We start from the raw sequence: 19,766 nt of genomic DNA, 5'->3' as shown, positions 1-19,766 counted from the left end.
CGAGGAACTTCTAGAACTATGCAATTTGAGTGGAGTCACTCTAGATCGCGATGTTTTCAAGATACTGTTGGATTTGATCAAGCTGAACGTCCCACCGACTTCCTTGGTCAGTGTTCTGAAGCAAATAGCTGCTACTAAAGGCTATCGGAGCGAAGGTCACTCTGCTTTGACGGGAAAGTTGAGCGGTGGTTCGATGACTGGAAGTAGTTACGACACATCTTCGTTAATTACAGGAACTGGTAGTAGCTTGACAACTTCTCAAAGCACGCGAAGCGAGAGAAGCGAGAGAATTCCGATTTCCAGCCGTTTAAGAGAAATGAGAGCTCAAGCTTTGCAGCAGTAACATGGGCTTCAACGAAAGACAATATATATTTTTGAACATCAAACGTTGAAGATTTTTGTAGTGCCTTGAAAATTGTGATGACCGTACACGTAAACGCTGTTCCAAAGCTCTCTTTGCTCTTTTGAATTTGCTGAGTTGGGTGAAGCTTAGAGAGATTTGGGCTTTAATGCAAATAACTATAATCAACATCACTTGTAACAAAAAAATTTTCAAATCTTTTACTCTCTAAAATGCATGGTAATGCATCAAGGACTTGAAGTCTAATAGACACGGTTTCTGACGCCATCTTGCTTGGGGGCAAACACAGCAAATATTGCAGTAAATGTTTGAGAAAAGTTACAAGTTTGATGCCCAATAACTTGAGAGTGATTGACGTTCTTAGTATTTGATGAGTTACAAGGAAAAGGTACTCAGCAGAAATTTTTGTTGATAAAATTTGAAAAACATAGATTTGCTGTCAGGCAAGGAATAAATTCCACTTTTAATTTTTAAGACAAATGTCTAAATTTTCGTGGGAATTGCGACTCAGTTTTGCAGAAATACATATGAAAATGAAAACTTAATTGAGGCTTTTCTAGCAAGGCTATTTCCCTCAAATGTGATCTGTAAATTCTTTGACCAAGTAACTTAAGTTTTTAATTCATAAATGCTTCAAAACTCAAATTTTGTGCAAGTTGTTAGACTAAGATTCTCCATTTTCCCCATGCATTTACTAGAATTTTTGCCATGTTTGCCCCCCAATTAAGATGGCATCAGAAACCATAAGAAGGTGTATTTGGTCAGTATTTTCCATACGAGTGATTCATCAAATATAGGGTAACTGTGAAGCCAGAGTACAGTTGTATGTTTACAGACACCTGGACAAAATTACCTAAGACCTATTACCAAGTTGAAGGGGGCTAAGAGAGCTTTTGCAGTAATCACACTTGGCAGAGCTTATTCTCCAAAGACCTAACATATTTATCATAAAAGAAAGTTGTACAGAATAATTTTATGACTGCACCCATTTTCTAAGGTAACTAAATTTTTAAATTAAGTGGATAGTTTTTGATTGATATACTTTTTGTAACAATCTATTTCAACAAAATCACTACAATGTTATGTAGACTGTAGAACATTCTCTATGTTAATGGGTCTGGAGAGATTTTGAGTGCTTGTAATAGAAACTCACCTTTTCATACTACAATTCTGAATTCTTTGTTGCCATGCAGTTTGTTTACACACTTTGTATTGCATTACTAAATAAGCACTAAATATTAACCAACTGTAACCTGTTATAGTTGTTATGCTTGTCACAAAAATAACCCAACTCATTGTGGGCCACATAGCAAACATTCCCACATGACTTTGTACACTTTGGTCACACAAATGTTTGCTGAATGCTTTATCCTTCAACTATGTACCCTGCAAGCAGAGTTGCTCCAATCTTTCCTAGATAAGTCAGTAAAGAGGAAGGCGACTTATCTCGGAAAGATCAAAGCAACTCCAGGGCAGGAAAAAACAATTAAAATCCAGTTGCCAAGGAGGCCAGTACATTTCAGTTTTCACTTGCCCTCACTAAAATCTGCTTGTCCAATTGGCATGCATGAATGCCTCTTGAAACAACTACCGGTACTTTATTTGTCAGGTACTGTCTATAATCAAGTATGCTTTGATTTTAAATTAATCCATGCTTTTAACTCACTGATTTGCTCATCTTGCAGTCTTAAGTTTTGAAATTGTTTTTTATTGGAAATGATCCGTAACAAAACTGCTGAGGTTAATTTCACTTGCCTACCGGACCACCAAACTTCCATTTTCACTTGCTCAAGCGTAAAATTTACTTGCCCCGGGCAGTAGGACCTGGGTTTTTTCCCGCCCTAAACTCTGGTCACAGGGTACGAACTATGAGGGTGTTGTCACCCACTGACAAGAAAAACTTTTTATTGGACTGCAATAAGAACAACCATTTCACAGAGCATATACTAGATAATTTGACTTTTCTCAGTTATTTGAAAATAAGTGCCCAGCCTCTGAATACAGCCTGTCCAGTTGTTGTCACTCACAGGTGCCTGTAACATTTTGTGATGGAAGTTAGGCAAGGAAGGGATATATTTCATTCTTCCAATTTTCCCAAAATAACTATATGTTACAAAGTGAACACCAGAGGACTCAAATATTCGCAGTTTTGCCAGTTTGTAACATTGGATATGGAACAAACACAAACATCATTTCAACAAAGAAAAATTTTACATTTTGTGCACATTTACTTCCCGAATGGAATTCGAAAAAAAGATAAGTTTGACAACAAAGTAACTACAATTTATATGACAGTTCTGGAAATATTTGCTTGAAGAATGACATTATCATCAAATTATAATCAACATCCTTTAGATACAATAATAGTAATTATTAGAAGAATATAAATAACATATTTTTATAGCTCCATGTCATCATCTTCAAAATTAAACGTGTTGCATTCGCCAACAATCTCAACATGATGAACGCTGTGAATGAAAGAATCAGAGATATTTAACTTTTCATTTTGATGAAGTACATGTACATAAAGATCACAGTACTCCAAATATCTACTTAGAACTTATCTGGGAGAACAGGCCATAGTCTTGTTCTCATTGGACTGGAACTAGCTCACAATAGAGGCTCATGCGGGGAATATCATTAAAAAGAGATAAATGTCATTTGCATTTGAAAAGACTCACACGTTAGCCTCAGTTACAAGCTAGTTCCAGTTAAATACCGAGAATACAAAAATGGTCTATTGATTGACTACCAAATTGGAACATGTGGTAGAGGTAAACTACCAACTGCAACTCGCAATTTGCAGCTTGCAACTCCAACTCCACAACTTGCAAAATGTCCAGTCTCATTATTAATATAATCAATTGCTACAATGTTGTTTTAGCCTCAATGTAAACTCACCCTTTGTCCTGAAACTGTTCTGTTTCTTCTGGGATACTTTCCATAACAAGACTGGTACAGGAACTGCTGCTGCTGCTACTTGGTTCACTTTCATTCTTGTCCTAACAAAACCATGCATATCATAAAATTTTTGAACTTTTCAGTATTGCCTTGCAAGGGCTATTGACCTGTAGCCCTTGAGGGCAAAGGGTCTAATTGGTTTAGCATCAGCCAACTAGTCGGACAGAAAGGGTGATAATAAAGTTAGCAAATGCAAGTTGAAGAAATATTTATTTGGGAATAAAACGAAAGAAAGCATCATGCTCAATTGCGCCAATTTCACTACTCAAGGACTACTGTTAATAGTCCTCTAGCAGTACAGCCAATTAAAATGCAGGATTTGCATTAGTCCACTAGTTGGGTGATACTAAAGAGAAGTAGTCTAGCCACTCAGAAGTAAATAGTACTTGCTAATCACTTCAAGTTAGCCAATCAGCCTGCGAAAAGCACTGTTCACTTGTGTGGTATACATGAGTGCCATGATACAATATTGTCAAATGTGTGTTATATAAGTACAAGATAATTGAGTTCCATCATCAAAGTAAATCTAACTCTCTGTGAAAGGTCAGCTTCTTTAGGGTAGAGACCATGGACTTATAATAATATCCAAACATGTGATGAGACTTCAGTGATCTTCTAACTTCACTTCAGATTATTAGTAAGAAATTCTCTTACCTCATCAACTTGTTTTCTTCCTGTTGAAGGGGTAAGTCTATCATTAGGACTTTTCCATGGAACAACAGCTAAACAAGGCTTGCTTCTGTAAAACAACAAGAACAAAAATATCATCAGCAGAATTAGATTGAAAACTACTGATTGTTGCTTTCATATTGTTGCTTGTTGGTTAATGTGTACATGTATATGTGTTCACTGGTAAACAGAAAAAAAAACACTTGAAAGTCTCCTTCAAACACTTTTTAATAATGCACTAGCAGGTTAAAGATAAAACCCCCACCTTCCTTGAAAGGTCTTGAAATTTAATAACAACTCCCCACCCCCCCAATACAAATTAATACAACTTTTTGTGGCACCTTTGAAGTGTGCTGCAACCTAATTACTGTCTTCCAAACAAGCCCAGTAAAGAGAAATATAGTTCAAATAAACTTACAACTGATTGTAAATAGCCTCTGGAATAATCGGCTCAGTTTTGGCCATAGCTTCCTTCACGTGAGATGACAGAACAAACACCGGTACGTTGTCTATCCTGCAGAAAATGACAATGAACCTTCCTATAAAATGATTAATTTTAGACATTTTAACCTTGTGTCTGAAACACAACCCATTTTCCTGACACAGTTAGTATAATTGCAGTTTACCCAACTTGATTTGATCAATTTTGACCATGATTGGTCTCTTTCATGGTATATAAATGTCAAGCATATTTTATAAAGTAATGCAAATGTATCCGTATTATGTATGTACTGCAAAATTATAAAGATATACCCTAGTGTATATAATTATCATAACAACAACAGCATCCTCTTTATTACCCTTGTTACATCATTAATGCACCTTGCTGATAAAACAGATGGGGAACATGTATGTTTAGTCTGATAAAATTTAATATATAAAATACAGTACATAAAATAATAATCTAAATTGGTAAAAGGTTAGGTTTGTTCCAGGTCTTAGAATCGAAAAAGTGTTAGTAATAGCTCATCAGTCCTGCTTCTTAGCTGCAGTTGATATGGTATCAGTGACTACAGAAGGAGTGGTATTGCTCTGCCAAGATGTTCAACCATGGGAGGTCCCCCCAGTTTTTTGTCTGGCTGCTCTGACAAAATGCAAGTAAAGTCAACTCCATCATTGAGATACCACTATTTGGGGGACACATCTCTTAGATAGATAATAGTTGGCTGGCTGGTCCCAGCTGAATTTCACTTGTGCCTCTGTAACTGAACTCTCATTCAGGGACTGAGACACTTTTCTAAAGCGAGCATGTGATTTCATTCCTCTTGCCAGGATATAACATGACCAATAATTATTCTTTCTGCTCACCTTCTTTGCATCTCATCTGCATTTTCAAGTTCATCATCATCACCATCATTAATTTGGCTTTGAGAACTTTTAGATTCCTGATTAAAGCTGTCCATAAAGCGTTGTATAATATTTACTGGGTAATTGTGGTCACTGCTTATTCGCAAATTGTGCATCCTTGCCGCCATTCTTTCCTCTGACAGAAATTGCTTGGTCGAAGGACCATCTTGTCTGAAACAAAACAAAAAATGTAAAATTATGGACTGGACATTATTCACATCTTCATAGCTTTGTTTGCTACTGGCATGAAGACTTGAATAAGAGTTCTCTGAGACCAACGCATTAAGACGTTTGCTGTGAATGTGAAGCTATTTTAGCAGGCCAGTATTCTACATATATTTAAGGCAACTTGCAGTGCTGTTTGACTAAAGGAAGTTTATTGCCAAGCAAATTTTGATTTCAAAAGTTCAGATATTTAGTAAGAACAATGGGCATCGTTTGACTAAAGGAAAAAAAATATGAAATAATAAATCAATTCTTTAATTCCTGCTAGAAGAATCAGGGATTATTGAAATTTATTTAATAAAGTAACAATTTATTTGATTAGCTTACCCTTCATCACTTGATAAACTACTTTTTCTCTTTGCTCTGCTTGCGTGAAACCTTTCATAGCTCCTTTAAAAAAATCATATACAAAAACTGGTATCAAATTACTGTATCTAAATTTTTTGCAGGTAGAGTAAACCTGAAGAGAGAGCCAATCTGATTTTGGCTTGCTAGACGACTATAATTTGGACCCAGAAAATCTGTGATGTTCTTTGCATCCCGTCCTGGGAGGAGGGGGAGGGGAGAAGCCAATCCCCCTCTAGGCTAGTCAATGTAGGCTAGTCAATGCATTGGACACTACTTACATATATGAGAGCTACTTGGCCCACTATCATATAACCTTTGCACATACAAATTTAGCGCTTCTACGAGAATTCCTGCCAGTGACCTACATGTACTGAAGAACCTGCTCCACTAGCAGAATAGGAGACTGACAAGGCTTACTATATGGCCAATTAACAAAAGAAACTGAATGCATGATAAAGAAATGGGATAATGCAGACATTGTAATGATTCTAGTCAACCTGGGATTGGTCTGAGGATTCTGCTACACACAGAGATGGTGACTGGTAAATCTTACACTTTGCTAGGCAGGGAGACCAGACACGAGTGTCTTTCCTGCAAGTCGGGACTTTGGCAGCCTTGCAAAAGAAATCGAGGCTCTGAGAGGGCAATATCTGTGAAATTTGATTAAAATTCTACAAGATGTGGGAACATTGATGCTCTATTATTATTTTTATTATACATCTGAGGCCCAGGTTGTTCAATGGGCAGATAACACTATCCACCAGATAATTCACTGTCCAGTGTATAACGTGGTTTGTTTTGTGCACACTTATAATTGTCCACTTTATAGCGTTATCCACCCTTTCAACAACTGCGCCCAGAGGTTTCCTAAGAAATGATCCAAAACCTCAAAAGTCATAGCATTAGCTGTTCACTCACCCTCCTCTTGAAAGGCCTTGAGACATCTCTATATTATTATTGCAAGCATTTTCATTATAAACACTAGGGGCTGAAAAATTGGGATCTTCTGAGACTGAAGTCAATGCAGGGTTACCAGAACTGGACCCTGGTGCAGGATTCGCGTATAATGTGGCATACGTTTGACCTTCAGTAGTTGAATTCACACAGTTTGAGGATTGTGGTTCCATAGAATGCATTTGCACATGCGAAGTGCTTCGCGAAGGTTGCAATGTAAAGTATCTTTCGTATGGAGCAGAACTTGCACTAGAACTACTGGGCTGTTGAAAGCTGGTCTGTGGCGTGTCTCCCTGTTGGAGACGGTTTGCTAACTCTACATTTCTGGAAATTCCAACACCCTGGATTCTTTGTTGCGGTGGCGGAAAATGTGGACCTCGTAGAGAGTATCTTAGACCATTACTGCTGGGTAAAGTGGAAGGTCTTAGTGGAGGAATTCCACGTGGTTCCCTTGGCTGATTCGTTGGAGGAAACGAATCTTCATTGTCCCAAGATATCGATCCGTAAGGAATGCTGTTGTTGTTGTCCATGCTGGTCCTGTCATGGAGAGAACGAAGCCATCCCTTTTGTACAGCCGATCAAATAAGTACGACAGGAAGGAAACCAATACTTGGACGGAAAGATACCATCCTTAACCTTATTTTCTCATGTTTTACACAGAAAGATCGAATGATAACTGGGATATCAAATCCTTTATAGTACAATCCAAAGGAAAAAATTTCAAATGGTCGCACGCAAACTAGCGGTCAACTTCTAGGGAGGGACGGGTCAGGAAGTTGTGATTGAATTGTATCGGGATCGCTGAATTTAACATTTGGAATCGCCAAGAAGCTAGTAAATGTGACTATTCGGACGTAAAAATTCTATTAACACAGAAAGTGTTCTGTTCTAAAGTCGCTTAATGGAGGAATTTATGCTTTGCAATTATTTCCCCCAACTCGTCCCCCGAAGGAATAAACAAATAATGTTTTCCGGTGATCGCGGGCTCAAAAGGTTCTAAACATTACGAACATGGCGGCCAGCTCTCGTTGTCTTCGCATTTCTTCTCAACTTTGCCGTCCGCTCATTGCTGATGGGATCCGTTGTTTTTTAAGGGAACGATGTGTATTATTCTATCACAGATGCAGCTTGAGTTATTTAGCGCTAGGGAGAAGTGGATCGCCTGCATTTCCGACTACATTTTCAAGGCACAACGTGGGAAATTTTTTGAGATTACGAGAAAACAGACTTTCAACGACTGGACCTGGCCCTGACAATACTCCACAGCTCAGTAAGTGGAAATACAAATTGCTGCTAGATTCTTAGAACTTTTGCTTCATAAAATGTGTACCTCTCTCCTTTATCACGACCTACCCCATATCCACCCTCTCTGCCCCAGCACCCCCCCCCCCGTCCATCCTGGGAGACAGGGAGGTATGCACTGACAATAGGAAATAGGTTGAGATCACCACTATGCTTTATGGCAGAATTTGTTGGTTGAGTCGGGAGGGGCATTACATTGTGGCTGGCTCAGGGGTAGGGATGCTGAGGATATTCTTTCCTATGATTATTTTTTCCATCACTACTGCATGCATGACTCATGTCAGGTGATGACATGGATTTAGTGTGAGTCCCAAGGAAGAAAAATGAACAAGTAACAGGCTGATACTGGAAGAACAGACTTCTCAACCTCAAAGCAGAAAAAACCTGGAGAGCGAGGTCAAAAACCCTGGAGATTTTAGTTAAAAAACTGCAGATTGATCAACTGGTGAACTGGTCAACTTGCAATTGCTTAAATTGGGATAACAATATTGTGATGATTTCTTCTTCATTTCTTCCATATTTCCGCAGCAGTTTATCATTTATTCTATATTTCATTTCCTTTTCATGGGTTAAGATGAACTCAATAATTTGGCTTGCTCTCAATGTAGAGGTCTTCATAAATTGTAGCTCAGATGGTAGAACTTTGCAGTGTTAACCACAGCGCTGCTACCATAGGCTCAAAAATCCTGTTGAAGCTTTGAATTGTTTTTTCAGGCTTAACTTTTGATTGCTTAAATTGCGATAACAACTGCGAAGATCACATCCTTATTTCACGGTATCATTGTTGTCAATGCCAGATATCAAAGATTGTTTCTCTTGTTTTTTGCAGCATTTGAAACCCTTTCAAACTTAATAAAAGACAAATTACAAGATTCCCTGGATCAAAGTAATTTGGAACAACATATGAAACTTCTAGAAGCTTTGATCAAGCACTGGAAAGGAGAAGTGTTATCAGTGTCAGTCACAAGAACTGCAGAAGGATGTAAGATATTTTTATTATTTAACAAGTCATGCACAGTTTGAAACTACCTGACTGTATCTATCCATAAGTAAATATTCCCCGATAACTTAATTTGATTGAGAAAGAGAGATGCATCTAAGAAAACTACAGAGAAGCAAAGAAATTTGGATCAGGTTCTGTTCGATTCCTTTGTTTTGATCTTGTCTAAACACCTTTTTCATTTGTGCATGCTGTTGCTTTGACTGTCTTTGAAAATTATTTAGAATACAAAGATTACAATTTGATAGGATTAGTCCATTTAACTTCCTGTGATGCAAAACCTTTGAAGATGTATGACCGTGTAACCTACTGCCAAGCTATCAGAAACACGGAGATTGCCTTGCTTTGTCTTTTTCCAGACTGAGATTGTCATGCATGTTTAAAGATTGTAAACTCATCTTTATTAGAAGAAGTGGGGTCATAACAACTTTCAAATGATTTTGCTGTTAATTTCAGTATCTCCAAAGGATGTCTACTGGCTTGCTACACTTATTTTTGACACCCAGGAATCAAGTAAGACATAGAAAACAAGATTTGCATACAGTGGAATTCCAGATTTCTTAAATCTTCCATTTTGGCACCTCCCATTCACTCAAACTGAGGGCCATTTGATATTCTCAGATTTGTTTCAGTGCAACTGTACTGCTGATATCTAATATTCCAGAATTTTTTAACCAAATTTTGTTTCCCTTGGAGATTAGAGAAATCAAGACACCACTGTACCTTTAAAATGTGATCATTCACTCTTACTTGTCACCGTACAATCATTGGTACATCACTTACATCTGTCTGTCTGCCTGTCTGTCTGACTTTCTAACACTGTTTCTCAGTCTACCTGTTTATCTGTCTTCCAGTCAGTTTGTAATTTTTAATTTTGATGGGTGAATGTGAAAGTCGTTTATTAATCAAATGTTTGAGACTGGTAGTCAATAGCCAATGGTGTATTTAACCAGATACAGAGGAACTCTGCCTTACAGCCATCCCGTTCATATGGCCACCTCCTTATTACAGCCACCTTATTCTGGACGCCAAAAAAATTTCAGTCGGTGATTTACTCATTTGAAGAACCCCTTTAACCTAGCGGTGTTTCACAGTAATAGGAACCTCATCTACACAGGTACAAGAACAAGTACAAATGGGACTTTCGAATTTCAGTACAGGTGCATTACTAGTCTAGAGTCCTTACGCTTCCCTTTTGCTGACCAGTTGAATAAGAGACTACATGTAAAAGTACAAGATTGGTGTGAAATGTGGCAATCTAAAGCACAAGCACCCCAAGTAGGTTGAAACATCACACTTGATGGGTTCCCATTGTTAACATCAGGTCCAGATTCCATAGAAGCTTTGTTTAGATTTTATGTTCATGTGATACTGATTGCTTGGTTTTTCCTTATTTACAGTAGGAAAAGATGCAGTTGAATTAGCTGCTCCACTTTTCAGATTTTCAGCAATGGCTGGTAATCCAGATGGAATGTATAGTTATGGGAAACTGCTAGAAACAGGTTTTAACACTTTGATGAGTCTGTTTAACCCTCAAGCAACCTAAATACTTCTTTGTATCATATTCCTAAATTTCTTTACATTTTATCTCCACAGGAGAAGGCGGAGTAGAGAAAGACCTTGTTGAAGCTGGAAAGCTGTTTACAGAGCTTGCTGAACAGGGCCATCCGTTTGCTCAGGTAAAAGGTTATTAACCTCTAAAGTTTGTTATTAAACTGATCATTGCCAAGAGTTGGGAACTGATGCCTCAAAGGTTAGCTGGTTGCCTGATGCAATACACACCACGGAAGCATCAGTGGCAATCCTGGAAGTAGGAACGACCGTGCGTGTACCCGCTAAGTCACGCCATCATGCTAAATATGGATTCATTGGGGAAAATACGTACTTGATTCAAGAAATACTTACCAGAATACCAACCAAACCAGAGAGGGCAGGAGGGGTGAGAGAGGGGAGCAAATATCTGTAACAATTTGGAAATAGTTTGTATATGGCTGATCTGCAAAGATCAGCTAACTAAACTTTGCATGCAGAATAATTCTCAACAGTATCCCTGTGAATTGAATGCTTTTACACCTTTTTGCGCAAGAAAACAACAATCAAATCTTTCATGGTTCTGAATAGTTTTTTTGCCAATGGACCCCTGACTTGTGACGTATTCCAGACAGGAATTTCAGCTACTGCATCAGCTCAAGATTAGCTTTGCCTAAATATGATTTAATCAGAGTCAAAGGTTGGTTTTTGTGATATCCAGAATAATCAAGTTCATGGTAGGGGTTATCAGCCAAACCCGAAGGCTGATAACTCTTACCAAGACCTTGATTATTCAAGATATCACAAAAACTGAATCTAATAATTGTTTTATTATAAATTGAACAAAAAAAAAAAATGGAAGTCGTGTTTTTGCTTTTTCACTGTTGGCAAGCAACACAAAGCGCATATTACCCTTAGAAATCATGCACCATTGTCATACATGACATGATTACCCGTGACCTTGAGTGTCCTTGACATGATTCTTGTGTAATCTGCAGCTAGATGACGTCGCAGGCGTTGATTTTTGAAAATTCACTGAATGCTTTCAGCCAATCAGAAAAGAGAGAGTGAGTTCAATGTATAATAAACAATTATTGGATGAGGCTTTTGTGATATCTGGAATAATCAAGGTCAAGGTAAGTATTATCACTTTACAGTTTACAGTTAGGGTTATCTGATGACACCAACCAAGACATTGATTATTCCGGATATCGCAAAAAACGAATCTAATAATTGTTTTATTATACTTTGTTTTAAAGAAAATAATGACAAACGCATTGTTGCGCCGAACACAGTTTAATTTGGACAAGCCATGTTCTTACTTCGCTGTCCATGAACTTGACATTGGTCTTGGAATTGCGTTTGCAACCTATGGATTATTCACTAATCTGCTAGCAGATCAGTGAATAATCTGTAGGTTGCACTGTTTCCCAGAATTAACTGTAGGCCTTTAGCCAATGAGAAGACAGATGATGACTACAATGTATAATAATAATAATTATTATTGTCAGTCATTAACAGTGGTCCTCAACTGAATGATCACACTAGATGCTCCACTGATACTCTTGGGTTTAAATTAACTTGTACATATTTAATACACTGTGCCTAACCAGTGCTAAAGCATGTACATTTTATTTCAGTTTTCTCTTGCACAATTTTATCACAATGGCACTGGAATGAAACAGGACTTGCAGATGGCACTCAGGCTGTATGAGGTAAATAAATAAGTCAGTATCTCGTCCTTGTGGCCTTCTACTCCTCATCCTTCACCCCAGCAATTTGACTACATTGTTAGTGGAGTGAACATATGTATGAGCCACCAACAAGCAAAAAGAAAAACATAATGGGTAAACAAAACTTGAGCAAATTAAGAACCAGCCTGGTCCTTGATTACCGGGCTAAATATCACAAAGCTTGTGGCCTGAGATATATTGTTATTTTCTTCAGGCCAGTGCAAAGAATGGCGTCAGAGAGGCTAACACTATGATTGGTAGGTGAGGTAATTGTACTAGCTATATGGGAAAGAAATTGGGCAGTGTGTACTGTATGGCATAATGCACTGTGTGCTGGACTGTCTTGACTGAGTGGTCTAGGTTCAAGCATTCACCACGGTCACTGTAGATGGATACTTATTCAATTATCTTGGGTGAGGAATATGGTGCTCAGTTTTAATTACAATGAGCCAATTGTTTCTCTTTCTGAAGGAAACTTATACGCTAGTGGAGAGATTGGAAAGGTGGATCTTGCAAAGGCAGCTAAATACTTCACAAAAGCAGCTGAAAAAGGTTAGTTTTTAAATAGTATTACAATGGGGATGGGATTAACAAATGGAGAGGAAGTAAAGAAAGTAATACACTTAAACACACATAATTATAACACTTCAAGCTTTTTCATACTGCAAGAGATAATATATATTCTTCATCAAACATAATTGTAAAACAAAGTTAGTGACTGTGTCCAAAAAGGAGTGTTTTCAGTTTCTTCCTTTTCCAGATCATTGTCCAGATATCCCACCAGAATTTTTCCCCTTAATCCTGTTTCCTCAGTTTAGCATTTCTAACTTTATATTAGACTGACGTAACAGCAAAAATGTCGCTCAAAGATCTAACCTTTGTACTTTTTAAAAATCTTCTTCAAACCAGTTAGGTTTCATAGCGTACACTGTATGTAATTTCTGCTTTTAAGTCATTGAAATTGGGCTACCATTTTCCTTCATCCTGGGATTAGAATGTTTATATTCTCCAAACCTGATGGTTGCCTGTAAATTATGCAGGAACAGGTAAGGAGAGAGATTCTTCCCATGGTAGTGATATCCCCTAGCAACATGAATCCATGGCATGGTATGACTTGTTCTGATCTGACGAACTTGCTGTCAGCATCGAGAAATGCCATCTTAGCGTTAGAAGCTATTGTAGTAATGCCTGCAAAGTGGGCTGTAAAGAGATTGTTATCTAGCATCATAAGCTGACAATACGATTGATCTTCTCTACCAAGGTGATGTGTCAGCTCTCATGACTCTTGGTGCATTTTACAAGAAAGGCACAGGAGTTGAGAAAGACTTTGAAAAATCATTCAATTGTTATAAGGCAGCAGCTGACCAAGGTACTCAATGCTGACTTGTAATTTTACATATGATCGGCAGGAGAAACAGTAAAGTTGTTTGCATTGTTTGGTATATCCTAGCAAAGGTGCTGTCTGTCTGTCTGTCTGTCTGTGTCTCGGTCTGTCAGTCTGTCAGTCACTCAGTTGGTCAGTCAGTCTATCAGTCAGTGCGTCAGGTAATCAGTAGGTCAGTATGTTAGTCACTCTGTAGGTCAGTCAGTCAGTCAGTAGGTCAGTCTGTCAACCAGTCAGCCAGTCAGTCCATCTGTCTGTCTGTCTGTCTGTTTGTCTGTCGGTCAATCAGTCAGTCCATCCATCGCTCAGTCAGTAAGTCGTCCGTCAGTCAGTCCATCCGTCCATCCCACTATAAATCATTCAATGACTTTATTTATGTCCAGAAAATCTGTGTTGGTGGAGCACCCGTATGCTTAGTCTGTGTGGTAGGTGTTCAAAGGGGAGGGAGAGGAGAAAACTAGTTCTAGTTTCCCCTTTGAACGCCTGTAACGTAGGCTACCGTATTTTTGTTTTGTATTTTTGAGTATTTGGTTGACCTTTTCTCATTAGGTTACCTAACAGCTCAGTATAATGTTGGAGTAAACTACTTTGCTGGCATGGGTGTCACGCATGACTTCAAAAAAGCAGCTTATTATTTTGATATCGCTGCTCGCAGAGGACACCTGCTGGCCAAGGTTTGATATTTATCAACTATTGCCCTAGTGTGCTTCACAGCAAGCCGTCTTTAAGGTTCTCAAGCAATGCTTCACGCAGCCTACGAGCAGGCTTTTGTGTTTGGGGCTGGGGCGCGAGCGGCAAAGCCGTGAGATACAGTTTCTAAGTTCCTACGTTGTTCCCACATTGCTGTTGAACTCGCTCACATGCTAAAGCAAAACCAAAAGCAGTGCTTGAGTGCGAAACCCAGACACTAGACCTTCCCTCACAATCCCAGACAAAGGTAGTTAGGACACTTCTACATCTACGTAAGGGGAGGTCCTGCAAAGGGATATACCCATCACTGCAAGACTGGATCACCCACATATCCCCCATCCCCCACCCCATTCAAGGTTTGAAATGTTTTGTTTTGTTTTGTTTTGTTTTTTGTTTTCACCTTAAAGGGGAAAAATAACCGATTTTCAACATTGTAACTGGGGGGAGGGGGACAACTTGCTTAGTGTCCCGACATGCCAGAGGAATGTAAAGAATGTCACATTACATCCTGTAGCACAGGCTGGACAAAATTAAAAGGGAGCTGTACTGTCCTGAGGATACAGCTAACGAACACACCAGAAGAGAAACCAACAAAATGGGTTGAAATCCTCCATTTGCAGCACCAGTAAAAATTCAATATCTAGTCCGATTTCCTTTATTTCATATTTGTACGTGTATATCATGTAAATGTACATTCATTGATCTGATTGCATTAACGTTAAAGGTTTCCTTCGCTCTGAGTACATCGTGTTTACTGTCTTTACTGCTCTTCGTTGGAATTGCTAAAAGGACTCTTTTGTTATGTTCTGCGACAGAGTCTGTTCTTCCAGTTTGTTGGAGACGAGATAGAGAGTCGGGAAGCGAAGCGAGCTGTTGCGGGATTTTCGCCAGCTCGCATCGCTCGACGACTTTTCCTTCTCTCGTGCCGAAGCGCACGAGAGCCGGCTTGCAGGCTGAGGCAATATAGGTGTAAGGCTGGCCTTTCGCCTTCGTGGTGGTAATTTCAACAGACCGATTGAGGCGACAAGCGTAGCGTCGTTTTGCGAAGGGTCACGGTCGTGACCCAAATGAATTCTTCTGTCTGCTGTCTGAAACACAGGAGTATAAGTTTCTGTCTATATGAATTTGAAACGTACGCTCCAGGCATTTTCATTGTACGGCTCACAAATAACCATACCTTTGCCGTAACTGCTGGCCACCATGTGTTTTAACACTCTGCCGCCAGTTCCTTGTTCTTGTCCCTTGGATGTGCAACCCAACCTGCAAGTCTCCCTGATATCTTCCTCCATCTTTATCACGCGAGCTTGCTCACAGGGATTTGTTTTGCGGGCAAATCCAGTTCCGTCCAAAAGGAAAGGTAAATGCTCAGTCCAAAAGTTCTCAGGTAAATGTTTCTTGCACGATTTGGCCTCATCATGGTCGATTCCTAATCGTTTCACGATACTCGCAGCGGAAAAGTTCCCTTCTTCGGTTCTTAGCGTTGAAACCCTCCTGAGAATTAAACTATTCTGTGTGTCTGTCAGCTTGCTTGAACGTCTTTTAACTGTAACATCAAAATCGTTTCTTCCCTTAAAGGCCATTGTGTTTGAGGCAAATTTCGTTTTGCTACAGTCACCGGTTACGATGTATTTATAATCCGCTAATATCACAAGCCTTATTCTAGAGTTCTGTCCGATTTCAAGAAACAAAGTGTACGTTATTGACACGTAATCGAATTCTAAAATACTGTGACGCTATCGCTCGTGCTTATCGCTGGCGTCCATCTTTTCAGAAAAATTCCTCCTGTGACCAGAATCTTGGCGAGAGTCTTTGCATATCTACCTTCTTTCATTTCTCAGATTCTGGACTTTATCTATTGAACGGTTTTGATTTATATTTTGATCTATTTTGAATTGCGTGACACTGAAAACCAGCAATATCTCATTTAAACAATCCCAGAGAAAACGGTAATACTCTCCCTCCCCACCCCCACCTCCCAATTTCTTTCCTAATCAATGTTGGGAATGTCGCGGGTTTTTTTCTGTTTGTTTGTTTGTTTTTCAACTAAAAGGGGGAAAAAATAACCGATTTTCAACATTGTAAGTAAGGGGAGGGGGTCAACTTCCTTGGTGTCCCATTTTTGTCTGGGATTGCAATCAGGCGATGAACGAATTGAGGCGCGTGTAACTGGGGGGGGGGGGGGGAAGGGCGGAATGGGTTTTGTTGTCTCGTATAACGATTAGGAAGTAGACTAAGAAAATTTGTCCCATTCAGTTGAACCGGTCAACATCCAATTTCTCCTTACAATCTCTATACATTATACATTACTATGGAGAAAGGTGAGGAGAATAAAGAAAATATGTAAACAATAGCCTCCATTTGGAGCGAGAGTATGCTCGGATATTTGTCCGCGGACATTATTAGCCAGTGAACAGGCTCCGGCTGCATGGGTGGAGAGTGAAGTGGCCGTGGAGGAGTTGTCCATCCTCGAGTAGGGAACCTGTTCACAGCCTAGAAGCTCACAGTTTTCCTCGAGCTTCGCTCTCGGAAAAATGTTTGCTTCTCGGAACAGATAATGTCCAAGGACAAATATCCGAGCACATTTTTGAACTCAAATGGGGCCTATTGCTCCTATTATCCTTCAAATATTTTTCAAATTGGAGAATATCACCCGGATATTGCTCAGTTTTTGCTGCGGCATATTCAGCCACGTGACGCGTTTAGACGCAGCATTTCGTTGTCTTTATAAAGGAACTTTCAGAATTTACATCCTGTGGTGTCAGAGGTTTGTGTATATTGAGGATTTTACGGTAGCGAGAAAAACTTAGAAGAACATCGCAAAACCGGTAAATGACTAAAAGCGCTAAAAAATCTGCATTGAGAACTTGATTTTCTACTGATTTCTTTTTCTTTAGATGAACCTGGGGAACATGTATTACTATGGATATGGCGTGGACAAAAACTGGGAGAAGTCGCGAGAACTTTACAGAGAGGCGGCAAAAGAGAGCAAACATGGCGAACTTTTGCTTCAAGAACTTGAGGATGAGATGAAGGATCTGAACAAAACTGACGACCCTTATTAATTTGGCAAACAAATTGGGAGCTTATGCACAATACAAAGAATTTCTAATGTGAGAGTTATTCTGAGTCTTACGTCGCACGATACAATTGGCTGTCCACGTGCGACAGCGGGTTAGAAGTTTGGGGATACGTATAATCGAAGACCTGTTGCTGAGAGATGTTCGAGACATGTTGCTATGTTGCTCGGAGCAGAAACTTTAAGTTGATCAGGAAAAATGATTGTAATAACTGGGTTTTCGTCGCCGGAAGACGTTATGGAAGGAAGGTTGTCAGAGACAGCTTCAGTCTCAACTGTTATTAAGCGGTCAACTTTATTCAGCGGGCATTTTTTATAAGAGCAAGTGGCCACCCTTTACATGGATTTACTCGCGTATTTTACTGATTGGTTTTGGTTCGCCCTCAACGAACATTTTACACTGATGAACACGGAATTAAGCCTACGGACTGTATTTGGATTAACTGAAACTCCCTGAAACTTCCAGACTTTTTTCGTAAAGGGATCTTCTTATTACTTCTTGATTGCATGTTATGCCACAGTACAGCATGAACAACGAACAGTATTAAGCACGTGATAGTTTACACTCGTTCAAGGACGCTATCCAGTTTGCACTCGTCCCAGGACTCTATCCACGTCTCTAAAACCAACGCCTCTAATGTTTCCTTCGTACAAACTAACTGTTTTTCTTCTTTGTTGCCGAGATTGTAATTTAGAAGCTTAAGCTGAGTATACCACGACGGCGGTGGCAACGAGAACGGTGGTCACGAACGCTGTCATTACATATAAGCAAGTTTTCAGACCGTTAGTCATTCTGAAAAGGTCTCGATAATTGCGAAATTCCCAAGGTGAAATATAAATTTAGTTTTCACTAGACGTCTTTTTTCACTTAACGCCGTCCTCGGCGTCCTCGTTGTCGTTGCTTAAGCTTAAGCTTAAAGGAGCAAATTCGCGGTTTGGGCATCTTGAAAAGTTGAGCCCAAATTTTTCAAGATCGTCGTTTGTAATCCGTGTAAATCCTTTCCATCCTTAACCATCCTTGTTCCTCTATGATATATTATCATCTCTTTGGTATTTTTCTGTCTTAGTAAACTACTATTGTCAGGTTTCCTTCAATTTAAAGATAATTTTGTAATTATCTCTTGTAATTACCTCAAAATGCTATGACTGAGCTCCTTTGAACGACTAGTTTGCAAGGATTAAAAAGCAAAAAATAACTATCAACGCCTTAAATCACAATTCTTATCACGCTAGCTGGAGGTTTCTTTTTCTCGTAGGGGGGGGGGGGAGGGGTGGTCTGGTGCTGCCTGTAGTTAGTCCATGGACATTATATTAGTTCTAAAGGCAATCTGGAAAGACAGGGTGCCAAGGGAAACATGATGGACAAGTGTCCCCACCCTGGGCAGAGAACCCAGCTCCATTTTTGCCAAGTTCCTGTACGTCTTTCTCCCAGGCCTTCATGGTCAATTGATTTCGGTGACGTATCCAAAACGAACGGCTCAGGACCACGTGACCCGAAACGATTGACCGCGGTGAAATAGTGAGGCCTAGGAACTAGGCAAGCACCATTCCACAACCAAAAGTTCCAGGGAAGCTGAAGACGGCTGAAATTCAGGCTAATGTGCTGATCGAGTGCACGGAACTCGCGCACCCATACAAAGTTATCAGAGATTTCTGTGAAAACAAGCCAAGAAGGCTTGTATTTTAGAGACGAATAGTCACGTTTATGACTGCGCAGTCTTTGCTGATTGTTAATTTATAAAATCTTGCAAACAAAAGAGATCAGCTGTGCATTACTTTAAACCTGTCAGCGGTAAAACTGGTATGGCCACCAGTTCCGTGGGCAAAGCTATCCTGAATCGGTAGTGTGCGACTCGGAAAGATCAGACAGCTGAAACGCAGACCAAAGTAAAACATTTCTACTCCTCCCCCACGTTTTTTAGTAAATAAGTATAACAGAAAATCAGTAACAAAAGAACTGCGCCTATTTTCTTCAGGAGTGGGATACTCCCCCGGGGGGACTCCCATAAAAAAGGACGGAGGTGCTCTTCGGAAATTTTGAAAGGAACTCTTAAGAGGTACCAAGATCTTGTTTTGTAAGCGTGGCTTGAAATGTTTTCACCCCTAGGAGGTACCAATTCTAAAACAACACATTATCTCCTGTCGTTATGTTTTGGCTCAATACCCTAAAACGTACCGCGAAAGCT

At 39.5% G+C, this 19,766-nt stretch overlaps 2 protein-coding genes across 2 annotated transcripts; one reads left to right on the top strand and one right to left on the bottom strand.

Annotated features, from left to right (window-relative positions):
- Window positions 1–339: 339 nt before the first annotated feature.
- LOC145462790 (uncharacterized) lies at window positions 340–7,579 on the bottom strand. The gene is made up of 7 exons (XM_081446396.1): window positions 6,830–7,579; window positions 5,891–5,953; window positions 5,300–5,509; window positions 4,410–4,505; window positions 3,977–4,061; window positions 3,263–3,363; window positions 340–2,829 (listed from the first exon to the last, which is right to left on the bottom strand). The coding sequence occupies exons 1-7, from the start codon at window positions 7,393–7,395 to the stop codon at window positions 2,760–2,762; spliced, it is 1,191 nt and encodes a 396-aa protein (XP_081302522.1). The 5' UTR covers window positions 7,396–7,579; the 3' UTR covers window positions 340–2,759.
- Window positions 7,580–7,607: 28 nt separating this feature from the next.
- LOC145462789 (uncharacterized) lies at window positions 7,608–18,785 on the top strand. The gene is made up of 11 exons (XM_081446395.1): window positions 7,608–8,135; window positions 8,997–9,149; window positions 9,624–9,680; window positions 10,568–10,669; window positions 10,764–10,846; window positions 12,338–12,412; window positions 12,645–12,687; window positions 12,902–12,982; window positions 13,692–13,799; window positions 14,364–14,488; window positions 17,399–18,785. Exons 1-11 carry the CDS (start codon window positions 7,877–7,879, stop codon window positions 17,564–17,566), a joined length of 1,254 nt encoding a protein of 417 aa, XP_081302521.1. The 5' UTR covers window positions 7,608–7,876; the 3' UTR covers window positions 17,567–18,785.
- Window positions 18,786–19,766: the final 981 nt, after the last annotated feature.

Source organism: Orbicella franksi, chromosome 12 (assembly GCF_964199315.1).
Source record: "Orbicella franksi chromosome 12, jaOrbFran1.1, whole genome shotgun sequence".
In the NCBI taxonomy this organism is placed as follows: Eukaryota; Metazoa; Cnidaria; class Anthozoa; order Scleractinia; family Merulinidae; genus Orbicella; species Orbicella franksi.
The sequence above is the reverse complement of the archived record's forward strand: the minus strand, read 5'-3'. Positions and strand labels throughout refer to the sequence as shown.